The sequence below is a fragment of the Pongo abelii genome, chromosome 3, assembly GCF_028885655.2.
Source record: "Pongo abelii isolate AG06213 chromosome 3, NHGRI_mPonAbe1-v2.0_pri, whole genome shotgun sequence".
In the NCBI taxonomy this organism is placed as follows: domain Eukaryota; kingdom Metazoa; phylum Chordata; class Mammalia; order Primates; family Hominidae; genus Pongo; species Pongo abelii.
The window spans coordinates 172412372-172435302 of record NC_071988.2 but is presented as its reverse complement, the minus strand read 5'-3'; the positions used below and the strand labels follow the sequence as shown (position 1 = coordinate 172435302).

Here is a 22931-nt window from a genome sequence, read left to right as displayed (position 1 = left end):
AAATTGCAAAAGATCTTGTTTAGCCTCAGGGCAGTGTTTCTGATTTTAGAGTAAGGAACTATAAATACTTGAATATAAGTGATTTTAGAACATAGTTCTGTTTTTCTAAAAATTATTGGTTAATTGTAAGTATATTTCTTTTTAGCCTTTAAAAAAAAATAAGCCAGGTGAGATGACTTATGCCTGTAATCCCAGCAACTTTGAGAGGCTGAGGTGGTAGGATTGCTTGAGCCCAGTAGTTCGAGATCAGCCTGGGCAACATGGAAAGACCTCATCTCTACAAAAAGTTAAATTAAAAAATTAGCTGGGCATGGTGGCAAGCACCTGTGGTCCCAGCCACTTGGGAGGCTGAGCTGGGAGGATTGCTTGAGCCTAGAGGCTGCAGTAAGCTGTTATTGTGCCTTTGCACTCCAGCCTGGGTGACAGAGCAGGATCCTGTCTCGAAAAAATTAAATAAAAAATAAATAAAGCCACTTTAATTAGATACACTAAAGTAATCTTTTCAAACATATGTCCAGACCATCACATGTGTGTAGCTTACAACGCAGCCTGTGAGTATGAAATATTTTATTTACCCATAGAGTGTATTTAAAGGTAAATATAGAAAGCTTCTTCCCATGACTTCTTATTAAATAGAAAACTCCTATGTTTAAGTAGCACTATAAGTATTGTATATAAATGGTATACATGGTGAATTCGCAATAAATATGAGAAAAAAAAACTTTTACCTTTAACATCATCCGTAAATGTACTTATCAAACCCTAAGAACCTTTGATCTGCCAAATCAGGTAACACATGTGCAGGTTAACTATGTAGAATAAATTATATATATATATTAGTCGTGTTACTGCAAATTGACTGCTTTATTCTTTCTGGGGTTTGGGCCTTATGCCTAGGCAGAAGCTGCAGTGGAGCAAAAAAACCCCTAGCCATCCGATTTCCATATCAAAAGCTGCAGCCTGGGTAGATCAGGTGCTTTACCTCTGGGATTTATCTAGCTGGAAGCCAGGAGGGTCAGGTGAAGATTCTTAACCCTTATATGACACCATTCAAAAACAGCTTAGGAAAAGATACACATACAAAGTTTTACAAATCACAATTCAGAAGTTAGCATCTGCCTTCCTGCTTGTCGTAAGGAGAAAGCTGCTCAAAACAACGGGAGGCGTCCTGGTGGAAGGATGTGGGTTTTGAATCAGAGTTTTGAATTTCAGGGTTTTCCACTTTCAGTTGCGTCTTTGCTCTCCTTTCGGATCCCATTGTTGAGTGTAGGTGCTCTGCAGAGCTGCTTCTTCCCTCCCTAGATGTGGTGTTCTCTTTTCCTCCATCCGCCTGCAGTTGCTGCCTTGTCATAGTGCCTGAGTCTGGTACTGCTACTCTCCACAGGCTGCTCCAGTTCAAGCCGCATGAGGCCCCTTGCCCACATGCCTCTCATCCCAGGCTTTCTGTTATGTTTGCCCCTGGGGTGCTTTAGCCCTTTAGTTTAAACATGCAGAGGAGGTAGTGTTTGAGCTTCCACTTAGTTTCCACACCGCCTTGCTCCTGGATATTTGTATAAGGGACAAAAGGGTGGAGGAGTGAGTGTATGTGTGAACATGTGGACGAGGGTAATGTGAAGGAAGGAAGGAAGGAGGGAGGGTGGATAAAGAAGGGATTGCAGCTTTGAGGAGCTGCTGTAGTCTTATTAGTGTCAGATATGGCTTCAGTATCTGGGCCTAAATCCTCACTGGCTTGTGAATGTCTCTTAGCTTTAACCCTTTTTAATTCTGGATTCTCCTCCACAGCCACTCCTCAACCATTCCAAAATGTTTGTCAGTATAACATTATTTGGAGGAATGAATCAGTCCTTATTTTTTGCTGTTAAATATTGTTTCCAAAACTGGGTTTTGATTGTTCCTATTAATGAATTTTCAAAAAAAGTACTGCTTTTGAACCACTCCTACCCTAACTATAAGTAAATAAATGGTTTGGTGAGTAGTGCAGGGGTCAGATTTAATGGGATTAGGGTGCTTGTTTAGGGTAACATTAGACTAGGTTGGGGGATCGAGTTTGTCAGATCAGGCATGTGTGCCATCCCAATCACTTTCTCCACTGTAGCTGACACTGTGTATAAAAGATTGACCATCTTTGGCCACCTACCCTTACCTAAGCCCCTCCCCCTCTGCCGAAGTGCTCTTCCCAGAACTGATGGACAGCTTTGTTTCCTTTTCATTTCAGCCACAGATGAAGATATCCTTGCTAAAGGAAAACAGTCCATCAAGAGTCAGGCTTTAGGAAATCAGAACTCAGAAAACGAGATCCTCCTGGAAGGCGATGATGATACTCTGTCATCCGTGGATGAGAAAGATTTAGAGAATCTTGCCGGTAAATTTGGTGGTTGTGCAGATATTTCAGCTACCTCTGGGACAATAAGCATCTAATTACTTATTTTTCAGCTGTGACCACTAGGACTACCAAGCTTATACCCACAATTACATTAATGGTTATTTCAAACACTTCCCCCCTTATCTTCTACCGTTTCTCCTTTATTTTTCAATTCTATTCAGTCTTCTTACTCTCCTCATTTTTTTCTTTTATGAATAATTTTCACTGAAAAAGAAAAAAGTTTAAAAGCAGCAACAAAAGAACAAAATTACTTCACCCATCCCATAGGAGTTACCAAATCTCTGTAAAATAGGACTGTAAGTAAAATTCTGCCAGGTTTTTTTTTTTTTTTTTGGTAAATAAAGCTTGGAGGGAGAGAAGCTATTTGCTTTGATATACAGGTCTTAGTGAACATGCTGTATATGCATGTAACTCTTTCAAATCAATTCCGAGAATGCCATGGCTTTTCACAACATTCACGTATTTTGCCTGGTGTAGGAATTTTGATTTGCACTCTGCAGATTCTCAGTTTTACATCCCTTATGGGAAAAATTCTCTTATTTAGCTGGAAATTTTAGTCATTCATTAAATGGCTTTTTTACTTTAGTACCTGTGGCTCTTTCCCTCAAGGAAGAAAGTCTGAAAGGTTCTATAATTTCAATAGGTGAAAATTACATAGTTTTCCATTTTGATAATTTTAAGAGAAAAGGCATTAAAAATCTTGCTTTTGGTGACATATCTGCAACCTGTGCTACTATGCCACTTGGTAATAAAAAGCAAAAAGAGAAGATGGTATCTTCTCTGATAACTGTAAACCTTTCTATAAAGTAAACTAAAATTAATTGGTGGGAGTGGAGAGTAATCTAGATACTGCTATTCTGTAGTCTTTTCCTTCACATCCGTTTACCCATTTCTTCCTTTATTTTGCTTCTATTCTTGCTACTAGTAATACATTCATACAGTAATAGAGGTGAAAGGGGAGTTTAATTATATAATCTTGACAATGGCAATAGGATTAAGAAGTAATCCACACTAATAAAGTGGTGTGGGTTAGAAATGAAGTGGAAATTGTCAGGGGTCTTCTGTAGGACCTAGGCTGCCCTAGCTCCTGCAGCTGTCTGCTTACCCTGTAATTGAATGTCTGAGAGTGATTGAAAAAATGTTATTTCTTCTCAGTATTACATGCTAATGTACAGAGGGCAAAAGGGACAGCAAAAGAACACATAGCTTCTTATTTCATCCATTTATAAGGATGAGCTTTGGGAAATCATGGCTGTTCTGCAGCTATCTGCTGCCCATCTGCAAACACAATGTATTTGTACATTGGGAATAGAGGGCAAAACCTGCTCTGATCTCTGCAGAGCATCCCTTCTATTGTCCTACTGGCACACATTAAGATTGATGTGAGATTAAGCACTATCACCCTTCTAACAATCGATGGAAATGTCAATTCATCTGAATTTTGAAACACTTATTCACCCATTGATTACCTGAATAGGCACACCTTGTTTATAGGCACTATATTAATTCAGAACTATAAGTGCCAATCTTCTCTTATGCTATTTTCTTCCCCTATAGGATTTATACCATGAGGAATTGACAATGGAATTTCAAATTATTTCTACGTCGATCTCTCTATATGTGTGTGTGTGTGTATGTATATGTATATACACACACATATATAACATTTAAGTTCATATTTTATATTTAGCTCTAATATACATTATGCTGTTCTATCTGTAGTGAATCTATTGTTTTCAGTAGCAGTCTGATTTGTCTCTTTGATAAGCCCTGTGGAGATTTGATTATTCCAATAAAAATTCATTCACTTGGAAACCCACCCTCCAGCTGTTTACTCCCAGAGTCCCTGAACTACACTAATATTAGATTTGGAAGCATTGAACAATACTTAACAGTGGAAAGGAAGGCTTAGAAAAGAAGTATTTTTACCAGTCATTGATGGGGTAAAGTTGTTATGGAAGAGGTTTTGTGTCAAGCTGGCATAAAATCTCTATCAGAAAATATGGTTTAACATTTCCCACTTCATTAATAAGCTAGTGATCTTTTTGTAGTTATGCCTCTACCATACCGTAAGCTAACTCCTGGCCTTGGAAGCCTATTGAGGCTTCTTTGCTCCTGGTTGTTGTTCATGTTGTTAGATAGCCTGAGGCCTGTTTTCTAAATGGAATGTGGATGGACTTATTTAGGCAGAGCCACTTCTTACCTAGAGATTAGACCAAAGCTTTGCAGACTCCCTGTAAAATAATTGCATCCTAGTTTACTGTTATCATTAACTGCCTGTTATAGATCTTGTAGTATGAGAATCCTGACTTTGCATTTTCAGAGGAAGATTTGGAGTGGACAGAATATTTAACTGTAGAAGTAGTTGGCAGGCAGTTCAGTACTAGACGTGAGAATGAAAAGATGAAATACAATTTCTGGTCGAATTTGATTTTTTGAAAAATGTCATTCCAACTTGTGTGGCTTGTCTTTTCCTTTTGGCAGGTCCTGTTAGCCTGAGCACACCAGCTCAGCTTGTGGCCCCCTCTGTTGTAGTAAAGGGCACTCTTTCTGTCACCTCCTCCGAACTCTATTTTGAGGTGGATGAAGAGGATCCTAACTTCAAAAAAATCGACCCCAAGGTGAGAAGATGAGGGGGTTTCATTTTTTCTTATGATGGGATGGTGGGTGCTGTTGGATAGGATTGGGATTGGTAAATCTGACAGGCTTAGTTTGAATTTCTTCTAAATTGCCTTGGCTTATATGCAATGTCATTATCTTCTTTAGTTTATGATTCCCTACCAGTTAGTTAGATTATTGAAGTTCATTTAGATTCAAAAACAAATTCTACTTAATGGCATTTATCATTAGCTCTTTGTGAGGAGGGGAAGTAAGCTCAGAGAACATTGTCTATAAATATATTTTGCCTCAAAGGGTCAAGGGTGAATTAAGATACAAAATTTAGTGAGATTGAGAGTGGAATTATTTTGTTTAGCCTTTATGTTTTCTGGATATGATGCCAATATATCACTCTCCTTGCTTTGTCTCCATGACTTACTACTCTGTCGTGCATGCAAGCATGTTTTCTGTGTGTGAGATACCTCTGTTTCCCATTACCTATAGTAGATTTTACAAGGCACTGCATAATTTTCTATTCTTAAATGAAAATGTAATTTCCCCTTTAAAATGTATTTCTCATTACTTTTCAGACCCTGGCAACTTTGTTTTTACTAAGAAACATTTGTAGCACAGTCATAAAAACCAAAATTAGGTTTATTTCAAGAAAAAGAATGGTATAATTTGCTCTGAGAGGAAACAGTTTCTTTTAAAAATGAGCAAAATAAGCAACCTGTAGAAAAAGGTGGCTTAAAAAGTGGAATAATTTATTTTGCGGGCTGATAGCATATGTGTATGTACATGTATATACATACACATATTTTGAGTTTATTGGTAGAAGGTTCTTTGATTTTGTAATCATATGAATTATTAAATCTGAATGATTTAGAAGTATTTCAAAATAGCTCTTGATGAAAATATTATAATTTTATTTAAAACTATAGAAACAAATCATATCTTGTCTTAAGCATATTTCTAGCACTTTGTTTCAGTATTGCTGCCTTTATTAAGACAGGACTTGGTAGATTGTATGAAACTGATTGTTTTGAGCTTGATAAGTTAACTAATCCAATGTAGAGAAAACTTGCTAATTCTGAAATTATATCAATTAAAAATTTTTTCTACTTTGTCCCATGACTGAAATGTCTGAAAATGCATTAGTTTCTTTAGGAAAGGAAGGTTACCAAAATTAAACTCTCCAATTTCTGGTAACTTCTGAATTTAAGAAAGACTGGGATTTAATTCAAGACATTCTATCATGCTTTTAAACACATATAGAGCAAAGCCTAAAATTTGATTTAATTTAAAGGTGTCTAATGAATTGTTCTGAAAATTAGAATCTCTGCCAATCTGTGAGATTAGGTTCTTTGAAGTTATTTGCTCCTTTTAGAGAAGTTACAAGTTTTGTCTCTTTCTGATCTGATTCTGTACAGCATCATTAAATTATTTTTTTCTTGTTGCTTGTGAAATATGGAGATCTTTTGGCCCAATGAAGAAATGGTCTGTATCACTACAACCTTCCTTATATTCCAGAAGTTAAAACTTCTGCCAATTTATATTAAAAACAATTTTTCAGTCAGCTACTGGGAGAAGTTTTAATTTTGTATAGATGTTAATGCTTTAAGGTGTTCTGTAAATGAGGACATTTATGTTCCTGCAGTGTTTTTCCTTTTTAACTGATACCTGCATTAAATTAAATAAGGAAGAAGAAAATATGCTGAATTGGGGATATTTTTGTTTCTTTTTGTCAAGACTTAAAAACTTTTTTTCTGGAATAGTTGGAGGGAGATGTATGTCTACTGCTGTAAATACTTTTGTGAGTGAGAAAAATGGTCACTTATAGATACTATTTTTATCTTTGAAACTAAACACTATTCCTTTAAATCATTTTGTGCAAATGTAAGCACCTACTGTTTGTTTGAAAATGTTTTTAAAATTCAGAACATTTTCCCAGAGAATAAATTGGTTTTTATAATTTAAAAGAATTTGTGTGTTTGAGCCACTTAATATTACTGTGAGGAATACAGGAAGAGCGACTAGAAAAATAGATATAATAGAGGTTGAGTCAAAAGAGTGGAGATGATTTCAGAACTGATAGGATCAAAGTTTATATTTTTAACACAGGACTATTTTTACCAAGGAATCTTAGACAACTTAAGCCTGTTTGTCAAGTGAACTAGGCTTCAGACCCCTGAGTGGCTTTCTTGTTTTTCATCTATTCTGCTATCCTGCTGCTCATCCCTCCATACAGCCCTTCCCCCTCTCAAACTTCTTCCTCTGATCTTTAAAATTGCCTTTAAAAAGATTTTTCTGTACACCTCTCATTTGTGCATTTTCTCAATAAATTAAAACCTGGGCTAATACAAAGAATAAATGTTAGATATTAAAGGGTAACATCTGACATATATTCTGTACCTGTGTCTCATCATTAGCGTAGCGAATGGAGTATATAGTTACCTTCAACATAAACAAGACAAACCAATTCCTTTGGGATACTTTCTGTTTGACTAATTATTTTATTTTTTAATCAGTTATTCCCTTGCATTAAAAAGAAACCTTTGTTAAAGCTGAGACATTGAAATGAGTATATTGGTTTGTTACCTTAGAAAAACAGAAAGAGGAGGAAGGTACTTTTCCTGTTTCTAAATCCTGGAATAATAATTTTTCTTTGGTTATAAAAATGGTATGAAAACCTTTTTTGTTTGAATTGCATATAAGCAGTTTCAGATAATTCTTGAAATTTGACTAAAATAATCATAATTATGGAATTTACAACTAAGCCATTTTAAAATGGAAGTAATTTATAAATCTGAATGGCTCATATCACCATATGCTCGGGGAGAGGATTATTGCTATACCCATTGTATTTTTTGTTGTGGTTTATTTAATTGTTAAATTTTTATTACTCAAAGCTTGAAGAGGACAAACGGTTGAAGGAAAGTATCAACTGACTTTGTTAACTATTCAGAAAAATCCATAAATATTTCCTTTGTATATCGGATTCAGATTGGATTTTTTGAAATTATGGCATAAGAAAGCACATCTCTTAATTTTTAATGTGAAAAAGGTTTTTCTACTTTAAACATTAGGATCAAAATATTTTCTTTCATACTTTTTTCCTAAGCGTGAAGTAGATGTTACCTTTAATCTTAACATCTACAGAACAAATATATATTATAGTTGAGTAAAATTAGTGTTTTCTATTTTCTAAGGATTTGGGTGGGAACTTATACAGTCAATTCTACAAAATGTACTGTATTTTAAATTTTGCGAATCGGTTCAAGTGGAAGCTTCTTGCATTTGATTCCTCGTCACATCTTTACATTGGAAATTATAAACTGTGATCTCCCCTGCCTTCACTTAAGAACAATCCACAAACAGTCATTTACAATGTAAAGTAATGTTTTTATTACTGTTTTCAACAAGACAGCTCAGGGTGAGGGTAGAGGTTCAGGAGAGGGAGGGGCACAGTCTGACATTGGCACTGAGAACGTTTAACATCAGTAAAACTTTTTTTAAAAGAGAAATTTTACATATAGTTAAATAATTTTTTCACTTGGTGACAACATTCAGGCAACCAAAAGCAAAACGAAATGGGGGGGGGGGGATGGGGTGGAGAGAAAAAGGATAGGGGGAAAGAAGGAAAAGGGGGAAACTACTATACATTGATTTGAAAATGTACCTTGGGTTTCATTTTGTGGTGGCAGAGCCCGATTGCTTCTTTTGTGTGACCTTTTAAATTCACATTGTTTGGAAGAAAACGATCACTTTTGTGCAAGAATGTGATTTGTTTTGGTTGGGTTGCTCTCTTTTTGTTTGCTTCTTAATTAACGAAGGTCTTCTGCCGGATTCTTATTTCAGGTGACTTACATAAAAGTTTGTGTCCAGAGTTTCTGCTGTTAATCGCTGAGTTGTGTGTTGTGTGTCTGAGAGAGCACGCCCGTTTGTGTCGCTTTTCAAGCAGTCCCCAGCACCCTATAGTTTGTCCAGGCTTTTGGGATTGGTGAGAATTTCCCTGGCCAACCTCCAGGTCTGCTTGGCAGCGCTCTCCAGGGCCGAATGGGGCTTGCCCTGAAAGAGGTCGAGGTTGGGCAGAAAGTAGTGAGGGCAGCGGCGGCACTGCAGGCAGGAGATGAGCTGCAGCAGGATGCCGTTGAGCCGGTCGCCTAGGCACGACTCGTCCCAGTCCGTTTCTCGTGGGTGTTTCTCGCACTCGTACAGCAGCAGCGTCTTCATGTGGTAGTTGTTGAGCGGCTGGCCGGGTAGCTCCAGGTGGCGGTCCCGCAGAGTCTTCAGCACTGAGAGGCACTTGTTTCGGCAGCCGCCCATCAGCAAGCGGTTCTCCGCCTCCCCGAACTGTAGCACCCAGGCGTCGCTCTCTGCCGAGCTCTGCTTGCCGGTCAGCGAGTAGCACTCCTTCGAGAGCAAGTTGAACCCTTCGGCCTTGACCTCGGCCACCCGATTGGGGCCGGGCCAGGGGATGTGGGGCATAGGCCACTGTGCCGCGCTTCGAGGCCAGATCCCGGTGCACTTGAACGCCGGAGTGATTTGCACCACATAGCGTTCCCTGATGCGCAACTTGACCTCGCTGGTGTCCGCGATCATCTTGACCACATCCCGATAGCTGCACTTGTCCACCGCCTGGGCCACCAGCGTCTGGAACCGCGAGCGGATCTTACGCGCTGAGAGATAGCCCGACGCAGTGATGAACTCGACCCAGAGAGACATGCTCCGCTTCCGCCCATCGCTCAGTTTGAGCACCGCGCAGCCGGGCAGCGAGCCGTCATCCACGAAGTTGAAGACGCCCATCTGGTTTAGGTAGAGCACCACCTCAAATTCGGTGGGCGAAATGACCTCAAGCCCCTCGTAGCGGGCATCGATCTCGCTCAAGGAGCTGATGAAGCGAGGCTCCTGCACCTCCACTTCCTTGAGCACGTCCGAGACCACCTTACAGACCTCTCGGATGGTTTTGGCGATGGCCGCCTTGCGCGCCTGACAGCGCTCAGTGTAGTATTTATTGAGCTGGTAAACCAGCTTGGCCTGAGCGGCGATCATGTTGGGGCACAGGTCCGGGCTATACACCGGCGTCTCGCAATACGTTGAGGGATCCAAGGCTCACGCACTGGTGGTGGCCCAGCGGCTTTCGAAAGAGGCGGTGCGCTCTCCGTTAAGCCCTACTTTCACTCTCGTTTTCCACCTGGGCTGACCGGCTGATACCGTAGCCGGCTTCTTTTTTCCTTTTCCCTCTTTCGAAACCTCTATTCTTCTGCAGAAGAATTAGGGGAGAAAAGGTGATTTTCTAAAAAGAAAAGTACCTCTTGGAACCTTTTTGCTTTCTCTTGATATGTAAAGATGACCGTGTGCGAGAGAAGCGGGGTGGGGGTGAGGAAGGAGAAGGAGAGAGAAAAAACTCAGGATACCAAAAGGTTAGGCTTAGATGTCTGCAGCCGAGATTGCCCAGAAATCTGGAAACGAGGTTTTTTAAGTGCCAAAGTAAATTTAAAAATAAAAGCGAAACATTCAGTGGTTCATTCTTAAACTTCTCTTCCACGCTGATAGGACTTCTTCGCTCAGTGTAGGTGAGTGCCTTCTTCCTCACCCTCCCCCAAATGGAAGGTGCAGGAGGTAATTAATGTCCAGAGAGCTGCGAAGTACAACTCAGTCCGCCGTGCACTTGGAGGTTTGCTGACGCCCCGCAGCCTCAGCGTGTTGGTCTCGTCTCTTCTCGGGGGTCGTGTTGTCGCAGTTTTCCTCTTTTCCTACTGGAGGCGTTGTTTGGACTGGGTTTGTTTGTTTGTAGTGGGTTCTTCTTGTATTTCTTTAGGTGCAAACCGCTGGAAGTTGTTTGATAATCATTTCTGCTTCGTAATTTATACTTTTGGCCCTCACAAAATCCGTTTTAGTGTGACGAAGTCGTTGCTTGCGTTGCATCTGGGGTGTAGTTATAACGATTCAGGGTTTTCCTTCTCCTCCTCTAGGTTGCTTTTACAGATTCCACTTTCTGAGTCGTCTCTCCCCCTCCTCTCCCCTCCGACCTCTTTCTCGCCCCGCTCTCCCCCTGCTTCTCTCTCCCTGCCCCCCTTCCTCGTGCTCCCTCTCTCTTCTTTCCTCTCTCTCTCTCTGTCTCTCTCTCTCCCTCTCTCTTTCTTTCTCTCTCCCTCGCTGTTTCCTGGAGTTATTTAGTTTATGAATGGTCCCAGGGCCATCATGAAGGGGTGGAGCTTCAGTTCCTACAATCGCTATCCGAGCTGTCAGTGCTTTAGCCAATCCGAGAGAGAAGACAGGCACGCTTGGCGAACGGTAGCAGCCACCACTGCACTTGATAAAGAAAGAGGGTAAAGAGAGAAGTAAGAAAATAGGAGGAGATAATGGAAGTCAAATGCTTGCACACATTTTACAGCCCTTCCTCTTTATCCTCCTCTCTTATCAGTAGCAAAGAAGAAAAAGAGTTTGTATAGAAGGGACTTTCCTGGAGATGGCTGGAATAACTCGAGGGAGAGTAGCAATGGTTCAGAAAGGTTCACTTTTTTTTTTTTTTTTTAATGATTCTATCAACATTGTGTAGGAGAAGGTGCAAACTGTAACAAAATTACTTTGGCTTGAAGGCAAATGGGAAGAGAAAGGGGAATCTGGGAAAGGACCTAATTTTTCCAGGTTTTTTCCTCCTTTAAAGTCTTCCTCCTTTCTCTTCCCCTCCCCTCCCATTGTTGCCAAGAATCAGAGCAATTGCTGTATATGTGCACCAGTGGGGGTTGGAGTGGATATAAGGTGAGGGTTTATAAATCTCTTTTTAGTAATTTCGATATGCTGTTTAAAAACAGGGCAGGGCAAAAACTAGTCCAAGCACCTTGTTTGATAATTATTTCATAATTAAGATTCACATGTATTTAATACCATTATTTTATCTTTACAAGAATTAACTAGTTATGAGAGAGAAAATATCTAAGTTGTGAGAAATGGTGCAAATTTATATGTCGTAGAACTTAGTAGGATATACTTTTAAAATAAGCTACTAAAATTGTTTCAAACTTAATGAAAAGGGAAGTAAATGTAAACCTAAAGTTTTCTTAAAATATTACTGTTGTAAATCTAATTGTGAATGTATTCTTAGGGGGTACAGGTACAGAGTTTCATTTGTAAAATGATTTTATTTTCATAATTGACTCTTGCTTTTAAAAGACTTCACTGCCACAAAAATCTATAACTATCCTGTTATTGATTACACAGATGGCTTCACTCCTCCCTAGGCATTTCAATGAAAGGCATGCATGTGCTTTTAGTATATATATTATCCTAAACAAGTTGTACCCACTGTAGCCTTTCGATACTTTTGGGTGAAAAAAAAAAGCTAGAACATTGTTTCTGATTTGCTTAATACTGAGAGTTTATGTATGAACCTAAGATGTCTGGATTCTGAATCTTTTTAACGTATTTCAGGTAGATGTGATTATTTTTAGTTTGATTGGGGAGGTTATATTCCATCCCTGGGTTATGCGATAAAAATAAAAATCTATGAGTCCATTTGGATAAAGACTTCGTTTTAGAAACCTGGTAGTTCGGCTTTTTCAAAACCCCTTGGGAGGGCTTGACTTACCCTCTTAAAGTCCGGCCGGGTGAACCTGAATTGAATTGCATAGGGAAGTTAATTTCTTTCCATCTACTTGATATCAGACAGTTGGGCCTCTTGGTTCTTTCTTACATACCTGGTGCGGACCACAGGCAGTTTGTCACCCTTCCTCTCTCGTTGCCATAAGTCCCTTTCTAAGGAATATTTGCTTAAAAAAAACTATCTCGGATTTGTTGCTTAGGGTTTGCCTTCCCGGGATTAGGAAGAACAGTCAGAAGTAAGTGTCCGCGCAACTCTCGGACTCCAGAGCTTTAGTTAACTTCTCTGGAGTGGCAGAGACTTGGGCTGCTTGACCTCCAGTCTTCTCCGGGGAGGCCCCGTGCGTCCCGGAACGCCTCGCCGCCTAAGGATCTAGGGGACCTCGCGCCCTCGGGGTTCGCGCCTGTGGGAGCCCGGCTCTAACCCGGGAGGCCTCGCCGGCGCTCTGGGAACTGCCTGGGCCGGAGGGCACTGCGCTGCCGGGAGAGCCTGACTGGCCGGGAGGGGCTCCGTGGCTGCTTCTCCGAGGGCAGTTACTGGGCGGAGACTGGTGGCGGGGATAGAGGGTGCGGAGCTTTCCCGCCCCACTCTCGAGGTGGTCGCTTCGTCGTTGCGTCTGGTTCGCGAATGGTCCGGCCCGCGACGCTCCCGAGAGTGAGTGTTTGCAAACAGCCTCGGGGGTGGCGGAGTTGGTTCGCATGGCTCCGCCGTCGCGCCGCAAGTCCCGCGCCTTCTCCTCTCTCGGGTGGGGCGGCCCAGGCCGCGCGGACCTTCGCGCCACCAACTCGCCGGACACCCCGCTGCACCTCCACTCGCGGCTCTGTCAAGCTTGGCTAAGTTTTCTCGCATCCTTGCCCCCACGCTTCTCCACTTTTACATACAGAGGGAAGGATGATAAAACGTTACAAATGTTTTGATTTAAAAACAATTCATTACCAATTTACCCTGTCTTAGGTAGATGCTCTAGTAAATAATAAATCAGTTAAACAAAGGCGACTTTAATTTATGGCTGTGGTACTAATTAGAAACATCATTCGAGCAATAAACTTAAACACTTCCAGCAAATAATGCTCCCTCTTGCTGGTTCTCTTTCTCCCCCCTCCCCCACCCCAAGTCACTCCGGCTGCCTCTGCTCTAAGAGCAGCTTCAGCTGCGCCTTTGCGGTCCTCTCTTCCTCTGGTTGAATAATTGAAGGGGGAAACGGTATCCGAGGAGGCTGTAATTGAAGAGCCCCTGTCACTCTGCTTTTATGTATGTTAGTATAGAAGTCCATCAGCAGCTCCTTGATGGTGTATTAAAACGAACTGGCAGCTCCTTCTGCAGGAGATACTATATTCTATTAAAGGAGACCAAGTGAGAAAGAAACTCTAGGGGCTAAAAGCCACTTCAAGTCTTCAGACCGATTCATCTGTATTCTCTTGTTATAATCCGTCTCATCATACTTGAGTTAATGAGGCAAAGGAGGGGGTGCGAAATCTGATGGTCCTTGACAAATTCATTAGGGAGGCTGCAGGACATTTTATTTGACGGTTAAACATCTTGTTTGTTTGGCTTAGGCAGTGCCAACATCAGCATGCTTCTGCCCAGAGCTGTGGTGCTGGGCTGGCTGCAGGACATTCCTAAAAAGGGAAGGAGGACATTCAGGGTGTGATCTGAATTTTTTGTTTTGGATATCTGGTAGTCCATAACCTTCAGACTTCTCTAGGCTTTACTTCTTGCATCATTACATTAGAAACATAAAGAATGTAGGTGATAGTACTGAAGTGGGCATGTTTTTAGTTACTATAAACTAAAATATGAGGATGTTTAAAACTTTAGTCTGAAAATTTCCCAGTTTCTTCAAAAAATTGAGTCAGGTTGTAGTAATTACTGTACTAGTTTTATGGCAATGTGAATGTTTAAGGTCCAGTAAAATAACCAGATTACTCATTACATCCTATTTTTACTTATCATGGTTAAATAAACTTTTAATTATTAATGGAATTTCCTATTTCACCGAAACCTTTATGAGTACAGAAACTTGGAAATAAAAAATTAACTATTTATACAAATATATTTTCAAGAAAAAATTGGCATATTTTAAGGAAATTTTTATAATTAAAATTAGAAGCAAAACTGAATACTTGGTGCTAAAATAAGGTGATGAGTTGGCAGAATACTTTAAAAAGTGAAAATATTTCTAACTGAAGAATAATGGGTAATTAAACTAGAATGCTAACCTTACAATGTTTTATTCTAAGATAATAATACAGTATTAGATTTATCAACATTTTCTTGAAAAGTAGTAAATAATCCAATTGTGATACTTTCTTGCATGCATAGACAATTCAGTTGTATTTTTCCTTCAGCATTGACTGAGCTTGAGCTTAAGTGCTTTGAGAAAGAATCCTGTCTTCCATTTATAGGAAAACAGTATGGAAGTAAAAAAAAACCCTAATGCCCTTTGCCTGTCATTTTTATACATTCCTGCACTGCTGATGAAGCTTGAACGGCTGCAGGGAATGTATGGATTTGAAAAGAAATGATGCAGTAGTTCATGTTGTGTTTCTCAGGAGCCAAACCAAACTAATGGCTGAAGTCAGTGCTTCTGTAATCTGACAGTTATAAGCCTGTTTATGTTTCCAGAGAATATAAAATTCTTAAACTGTTTTATTTTTTGCTGATCTTTACTTAAAAATGTATTTACTGAGTTAACTTTAGTGCATTTGTTACTTTATCATGTTAGCGAGACTTAAAAGGTATCTATTATTTTATTATCTGTAAAAATAATATATAGTATCTCAATAATCTTTACTAAAGAGTAAACAAATTTTAGAATACATGATCTTATTTTCCGGGAAACATTTTAGAAGCTTTCAAAAAATAATCAGATTATTGACTTAAGAAAAGAAAGTATCTCTGGAGGATTTATACTTTTTAGAAAACAAAGGACCACGTGTTTACTGGTATATAGTCTTATCCTCTAAAATCTAACTTTGAAACATCTATGTGGGTGTTAAATTTTTAGTTCTTATATACTTAATCATTCTACATACTTATAAAAATGCTTGTTTTTTAAAAATGAACATTGATTTTTATTTTTGGTCAAATTGTAAATGAGGAAATAAAACACTATTAAGTTCTCTGAATTTAAAAATTGTTTCACTAAAAACAGAAAGAAAAGTAAATAACCCAGATATGATTTGTTAGTGTATTCTAGTTGATGAAATTTTATTGAAGTAATTATATTTAAATATATGTGAGATGCTTAATGACAGTCATCAAGATTATACTGTCCACATTATAAGTCACAGTAAAACTACATTCTCTTTTATTCTCTGTCAAAGGATTTAATTTTCTAAAATTCCAAAGTGTTAAGGAGATTGTTTCTAAAGCTATTTGTAATTATTATTGTGGAATCAATCTAAAATAACCAGTAATTGAGTGTTTGCCTTGAACAGTTCACTATAGTGCCTGTTAATAATTTTATATGGTCAAGCATGCTGTTGAAACAAGTTATTCTTCCCCCTGACAAAATAGCCTTAACAAAAAAAATTTTTTTTTTACTCTCTTTGATTAGTAACCCAAGGGTATTGTTCTCATTTGAACAGGTTGAACTTCAGATAATTTTATGTCAGGTAAAAGCAATAGCTTTAATTTTGTACAGTAAACCTATCAAACTGTACTGAAAAATAAAATGCTTTTATGTACTTTTGATGAGTATTGTTTGTGGGCCTTTTAAATTTGTTTGGATTGCCTTAGATAATATATATGATTAGAGATGTTTGTTACCTATTAGACTTTACAAATATAATTCTTGTATTATATAGCGGGATGAGAAAATTGAGAGTATGCTATATATTAGGGTTTTTCCCCAAGTTGAATAGCAACTGCATAAATGAGTACTTTATTAAACTATACATAATTTGATGTCACCAAAAATATACAATGATAGAGTAAGGGACTTGTGCTCAGGAAAATTAAAATAAGCAGCTTTTAGCCTGACTAAGAAGTAAATGCCATTATATTCTTGCGCTAGGATGTGCAATGTTAACATCCAAGTTAATTCAGCAAGTATTTTTTAGAATGTTTCTTTGAACTTGCTATATTCTCACTTATATTGGTATATGTCTTTTGACCTTACCAAGAAATCATGTATCTTTTTCTCATTTTAAATGTATACATTTTTGAGTTGTAACACTACATTCTTTTATTTACATACATAGTTAAGCAGTTCTGAAAAGTTGAAGCAAAATTTTTAAAAATTTTCTTTTCCTATTTTTCCTTGTTCCTTCCTTCCTTTTCCTCTCCCCTCCTCCTTTTTTTTTTTTAAAAAAAAAAACAGTTTGAACTTATTAATGTACTATTAGGTAAATATTAAATTTTACCTGCCAAATAACTTTGGCTTTCATAAGTCATTATTATCTTCACATGAAAGGGTATATTTGGTAGAGCCAACTGTTAACTTTAAGAAATGATTGTATAATTTGTGGATTATTCTTTGTGACTTTTCTTCCTGGAGAACCAAATTTTGCTGGCCTTTAACATCACTTCCAGAAGGTAGACAGAAAAACCAGGATCAGACAATAATGAATTTAAGTGCTAAAGAAAATTGAAAGCTGACCTTATGGTTTCAAGGTGTGATATCTTTTGTTTATGAAGATAGTATTATTGACTCACATTGTGAGCCAAAACAATGTGTGTGAAACAAAAATTATGTAGAATATGTTTCTTAGGATATTAAAGCCGTCCCCACTCCCTTTCTACTTTCTCTTGTGATCAGTGCCAGACATTAACAAAACAGATGAGTGAAATTAGAGACGTAGATTATGCTAGTGTTGAGCTGTACTTAGTTCAAAATATAATATTTGGCATTATGTGCTATTTCTTTCAGGTCATATGAGACATTTTGTGGGTCTATGTTTAAAATTATTAGTTAAGCATATTGTATGGGTAGGTTTTTGTTATACTTTAGGAACACTAGCCATTTTAAACATTTTATTTAAAAATATATTGGTTCTGTAGCACTCTATATTATTATGAATAGTAGTAATTTGGCATTGATCATCTGCTAAGATTACAAGAAATGCTTAATGGACTTTGTGTTATTTTTAATGGAAATTTTAAAAATCTAGCCTGCCTCATCCTTTAAATGTTATGAATTAGAGTAAAAGTGATGTGCAGAGAGGTTTCTCTGATTGCTTGTAGTGGTTAAACAACAACAACAAAATGCTTCATTGGTTGTAATCTATGTATAGAAGACATCTGTGTAATATAAATGAAATAATATTTAATGATCTAAGGAATGGCAACTTTAACCATCTGATATAAAGCTAGGATATAAAACAACTGTCTTGGCCTATGGATATCAAGATTCTGCCAGTCTGCTTCCTGAATTTTTCCTTCCTATCTTCCCTTATTATCTTTGGATCATAAAGAGTCATTCTCTTATTTTGTGACTGACTTGGTATATAGGTAATTAGGTTTAAAATCAAGGTTAGTAGGTTTAAATCCATCTAGATTGGGTAGAAAATCTTTGACCTGTAGCTATGACTGTTTTCAAATGATTTGCTTGCTGGGATCAGACACTATCCATACCCTTTCACTTTGCTATCAGCTATGTACACACAAAGGAGCAGAAAGATGACCAGATGCTTAGTTAATCATCATATTAGGTCAGTAAAGGATTCCAACCATACTTAATTGGGTCTTCTATTTCTAATATTTGTTGGGTAACTTTTTGGTTAAATGCTCTACGAATCTAATCTTTTCTGCTAATCAAAACTTTCTATAAACTTTATAAATTAAAAATGAATGATACAAATCTATAGATATGTATTTTAAATGTAAGGTGGTTGCTATCCAGATTACCTGGATAGATAAAAGGAGACAGTGTGAATGTATCAGCAAAGCATCAATCTAGGAAACAAAAAGTCCTAAATTTTTGTCCTGGCTTGGTTACCTGGGTGACTTTGATCAAGTCACTATCCTTATCCATTATTTTCTCAATTGTTAAATGAGTGGGTTGGACTAGGTAATCTTTTCTATCTCTTCTAGTTAAAAAAGTCTAAAATTTTCCACCATTACATGACTAAATTCGTTGACATCTTTATTTGTTTATTTCTATCAGAAATCTTTCTGCAGATGTTTAGGCTTTCAGTGCTGCTCTAACATAGGTATATGAAAGTTTTTAAACTCAGACAAGAATAAGCTTATAGATATTTTAGATTTATGGAAAAAATTTACAAAATATAGTTTGGAGACAACTGTGAGGGACAATGAAATAGCAACTTGGGAAAAATCCTGAGTATACTAATTATTGCTTGATAGGGGTTGAATCATAAAATTATAAAACAAAATGCAGTATGTGTTCCTATATATAGAAAAATAGTATATGTTTATATAAACAATGTGTTTTTTTCCCTTAAATATTTAATGGACTGTCAATGTTTTGGACATTTTAATGAACATTGGATATTGTGTAAATATTAGTTCTTGAAGCCAAAGTAAGTTCCCATTCACAATTAAATTAAAAAAAAATAAATTATTGGCCTTCTCCTTAGAGAAATGACGTTGTGCTAAGCAACTATGGTATTACCAAGTTCATACTGTGTTAAAAGATAGATCTAAGCAGGGAAGTGGTTTTCAAAACATGAGTCACTAAACAAAGGAAAGTTTTATACTGCTTTCTCATGCTTTTCACTTGTTTTCATCAGAAGATCTGACAAGCATAAAAGTGTTAACATCTTTTATTTTACAGATGTTCTTAGTTTTCCCTCAAACTGTAAAAGATGCTATATCAGAGTAGCATGGTAGGAAATAATTTCAACACCTCCTTTCACTTACGTGATAACTTATTGTTTGTCTAAGCTTGTGGTTACTTTTGGAGGGAGTGAATTGAGGCAAGAAAAGATAGCATATTGACATCTAATTGTTCTCATTTTGACATATATACCAGTCAGTCTATCTGCTATATTATATAGTCTCTCTAAAATAGGTCTTAAATGGGCATTGTCATTTTTACTTCTGTGTTATGGTCATTGGAAGTCCCTAATAGTGAATGGGAGTGCCAGGTGACCAAAAAGAGTTGTTGATGGGCACTCTGTGGGTTTGCAAAGTGCAAACCTAAAAGACTGAGAGATGAGAAATGCATTGCTATTTGTGAATTTATGTTTTATCTCACTTCACTTGAAAATTTATGAGTAGCGTGGCTTAAGGGTGCTGGAGTTGTGTGTTCCAGGGCTTGCCCCTACTGATAACACCCTTGTTGGCGTGAAAGTGCAATGCAAATTATGACAGTTACAACCTTCTGTTTTGTTTAACTTGTCAGTAGATTTCCTGGCTCAGTGCTGAGGGCAATGGTGTGTTCAGCTAGTCCATATTCACCTAAACTTAAAAGGTCAGGTTTCTACAGGCAAGCCTAGTCAAAGCCTAATTGATGAGGAGGGCAGGGAGACGGAATTTACTGTTCTGTTGGCTAGTTTCATATCGTTAGGTTGTCCTGAAAGCATCAGGCAGTCACAGCCCCTTTCATGTAAGTGCTGACCCTAGACAGGAGCTGACAATCAAAGGAGGCAGCCACAGGAACCAGTGCAAGTAGGCTATTGATTTTTCAGTTAGGTCTAAGTAGTTTGTAGTATGGGTAATGGGTGACAGAGGCAGGTATGTCATTATCAATGAGCTCCAGAACAGTAGCGACAACCCTCCCTCATATTTCCTTCAGCACTGACAGTATGCATCCAGAGGCGGTCAATAAATCGCCCAACCTTTAACTGACAAGTGACTTGGAGGTTTAGGTTGAGGAGTGGAAGTTACAGAGCTAAACTTCTTTACTTAAACTTGTACCGGATCTAGCAATGGAGTCAGTAATTATATTGTAACTTTTTGAAGTTTTGATTTAGATAAGTCTGTGCAACTGTGAGAATCAGAATTTTCAATGTTTGAGAATTTAAGAGGCATATTTACTTAGTCAAATAAAGATAGAAATGAACCAATTATTTATAAATGTATTCTGCAAAGATAATTAGGTTATTATGGTAGAGTTTTGCTTTTATTTTAGATTAGCTCTTATTTAATCAAAGATGCTCCTGTTATGAAAGTTCAGTAGTTAGAAATTGCCTTCAGAATCCATTTTAATTCCTAATCTCCTCCTACATGTTCTAATTGCAGACCAATTTTAAATAGAAAAAAACAAAAAAAACCCAAACCATTTGTAAATGGCACTAAGCAATTGCTATTTGACCTTCAAATTTGTTCTGTATTATTTTTCAGAATAAAAGAGTCAGGAGTAGAAGGATCATTTAATGACTAAAGTTTGATGAATTGTACTTGCTTCTGATTTACAAAGAAATAATGTTGATTTTTGCTTTCAGAGCATTTCATGTGGTTATTTACACTTTAAAAAGATATAATTTATGCTCATGTAAACAGAAAAGTGTTGCATGTTTTGACTAAAAGTACATATGTTCTAAAAGGGATATAAAATAATTTCAAGATAATTTAAATTTAAACCAATCTCTATTTTGTTATAATATCTAAGTAATATGAAGAGATGATAATATTTATAACTAGAAGTGGGAGTTTGGGTTGTACCAGGACCCTTGCAAACTATCACATGCTTACATTAAAAAAAAAAAAAAAAAAAAAAACTTTAAACAGATTGAAATAAAACAGAAAAGTAAATGTTTTTAAAAACTTCCTTAAATAACTTATTGCTATGATATCTTGTTTAACATTGTGATATTGTACAGAACCAGAGTTTGTCTGTAGTATCATCTAGCTGTAGAGTACCCTGCTTGGCCACATGAATCATTTTCATTTGTCCAGTGCAACTGAAAATTTCTTAAAAAAACAAACAAACAAACAAAATAACTAACCAGTAGGTTAATGCATACTAAAGGTATGGCTGCTTAAGTATTTTCTTCAGTTTATAGTGACATTTCTGTGTGAATGCCCCTGTCTTTTTGTTTACAAAATGGAGAATACAAATTTGAAACCTAGTGAAAGATGGCAACTATCAAAGTGTTGTCTTAGTTTTAAAGAAGCTTTGGGATTATGTTAATATTTAGGGAAGTTTTATTTGGATTCCTTGAATTAGTTACCTTTTGAGGCTTATGGATTCTTAAAGCAATAAAGCAATATTCCTTTTAGAATCATTGTTTTTCTTCTGTTTATTAATCATTGATTTAATCTGTGTTTTTCTGTTGGATTAGAGAAAAGATTTACCTGAGAATCTTGCAATCTCTATATCATTAGCTATATTATAGGTAGAGCTTCTTTGCTTTATCTGTAATCTCTCCTGAATGTGTTGCTTTTTCAGGAATGAAAAAAAAAAAAGAAGCTGCAGAAAGGGGTACAAATTAAATTTTCATGAAAGAAAATCCTAATCAGCAGTGACAGTGTAAGAGAAAGATGATTGCCACTTGGTCATTGTGAAGAGGCACTTAGATTTGGTGTCAGTGCTTCTGTTAATGATGACTAATGTCTTTCTTGGAGCAAGTGCATGCTCAAACATACTGCTACAGCATATAGAGGGAGAGGCCGCAGTAATAGGCATCAGTAAGCAAAAGCATTAGGTGTCTTAAAACAAAGACTTTTTAATACGGTCAATTTGACACTCTGTATTATTAGAAAAATACAAACATAATTCTAAGGCATTTAACCACAAATTTTGAACTATTTTATGTCCAGTACTAAGAGGTAATATTTTTTAATTAAAAGGTAAAGAAACCAAGGAATGTTAATAAGATATGCTGTCTGTTTTGTCACTTACAAGAATGGGCACCTACATTGCACTGCACAGAATCACATGTGCTGAGAAAGTTTTAAAAAGAAGCCAACTTACAACAGACTTTTTTCATACCCTAGTGATGTATTCTGAACAAATGCTTTATAGTTACAAAAAGAGAATGAATGACTCAAAAGATCTTTCTAGATCTTGTAATCTTAAATATATTGCTTACAAAAAGAAGATGACATCTGTTATTTCTTCAGCTTTACCCTAAAGTGTAAGACTTTTCAGAAGGGCATTTGCAATGCTTGTCATATTTTTTCATATACATCTTATTGGCCTGACATGTCTCGAGAACCATGAGAACACAGATGTCATTGCATTCAGACAACACTAATTACTCTGGGATTTTTGCAGCCTCAGTGCCTGCATGTAACTGTCGATTATGATTGTTCATGCAGCCTACAGTGGGGACACTTTACACATGAAAACAGTGAGATGCAAAAATAGTAAGACAGGCCTTTTAGCCCCCTGTTGTTCTCCAAAAGAACTTGGAAGGAAAAAAAAATTCCTGACACATCAATTTCATTCAGTATTTTATATTTGAACTAAGTTTTGGCAACATTTTCTTTTCTGAA

General features: G+C 37.3%; 2 protein-coding genes across 4 annotated transcripts in view; one reads left to right on the top strand and one right to left on the bottom strand.

Annotated features, from left to right (window-relative positions):
• Positions 1-22931, top strand: part of LRBA (LPS responsive beige-like anchor protein) — a 763816-nt gene that overhangs the window by 443576 nt on the left and 297309 nt on the right. For 2 of the 3 annotated variants that reach the window (XM_024245927.3, XM_054553557.2), the window contains exons 38-39: positions 2216-2362; positions 4868-5004. In XM_024245927.3, the coding sequence (XP_024101695.2) occupies positions 2216-2362; positions 4868-5004 (284 nt within the window). Of the gene's footprint in view, positions 1-2215; positions 2363-4867; positions 5005-13157; positions 13239-22931 lie in introns of those variants that run through there. The other variant, XM_054553558.2, reaches the window with a different exon arrangement.
• On the bottom strand, positions 8363-12361 carry MAB21L2 (mab-21 like 2). Its single transcript, XM_002815202.5, has one exon. The coding sequence runs from the start codon at positions 10031-10033 to the stop codon at positions 8954-8956; it is 1080 nt and encodes a 359-aa protein (XP_002815248.1). The 5' UTR covers positions 10034-12361; the 3' UTR covers positions 8363-8953.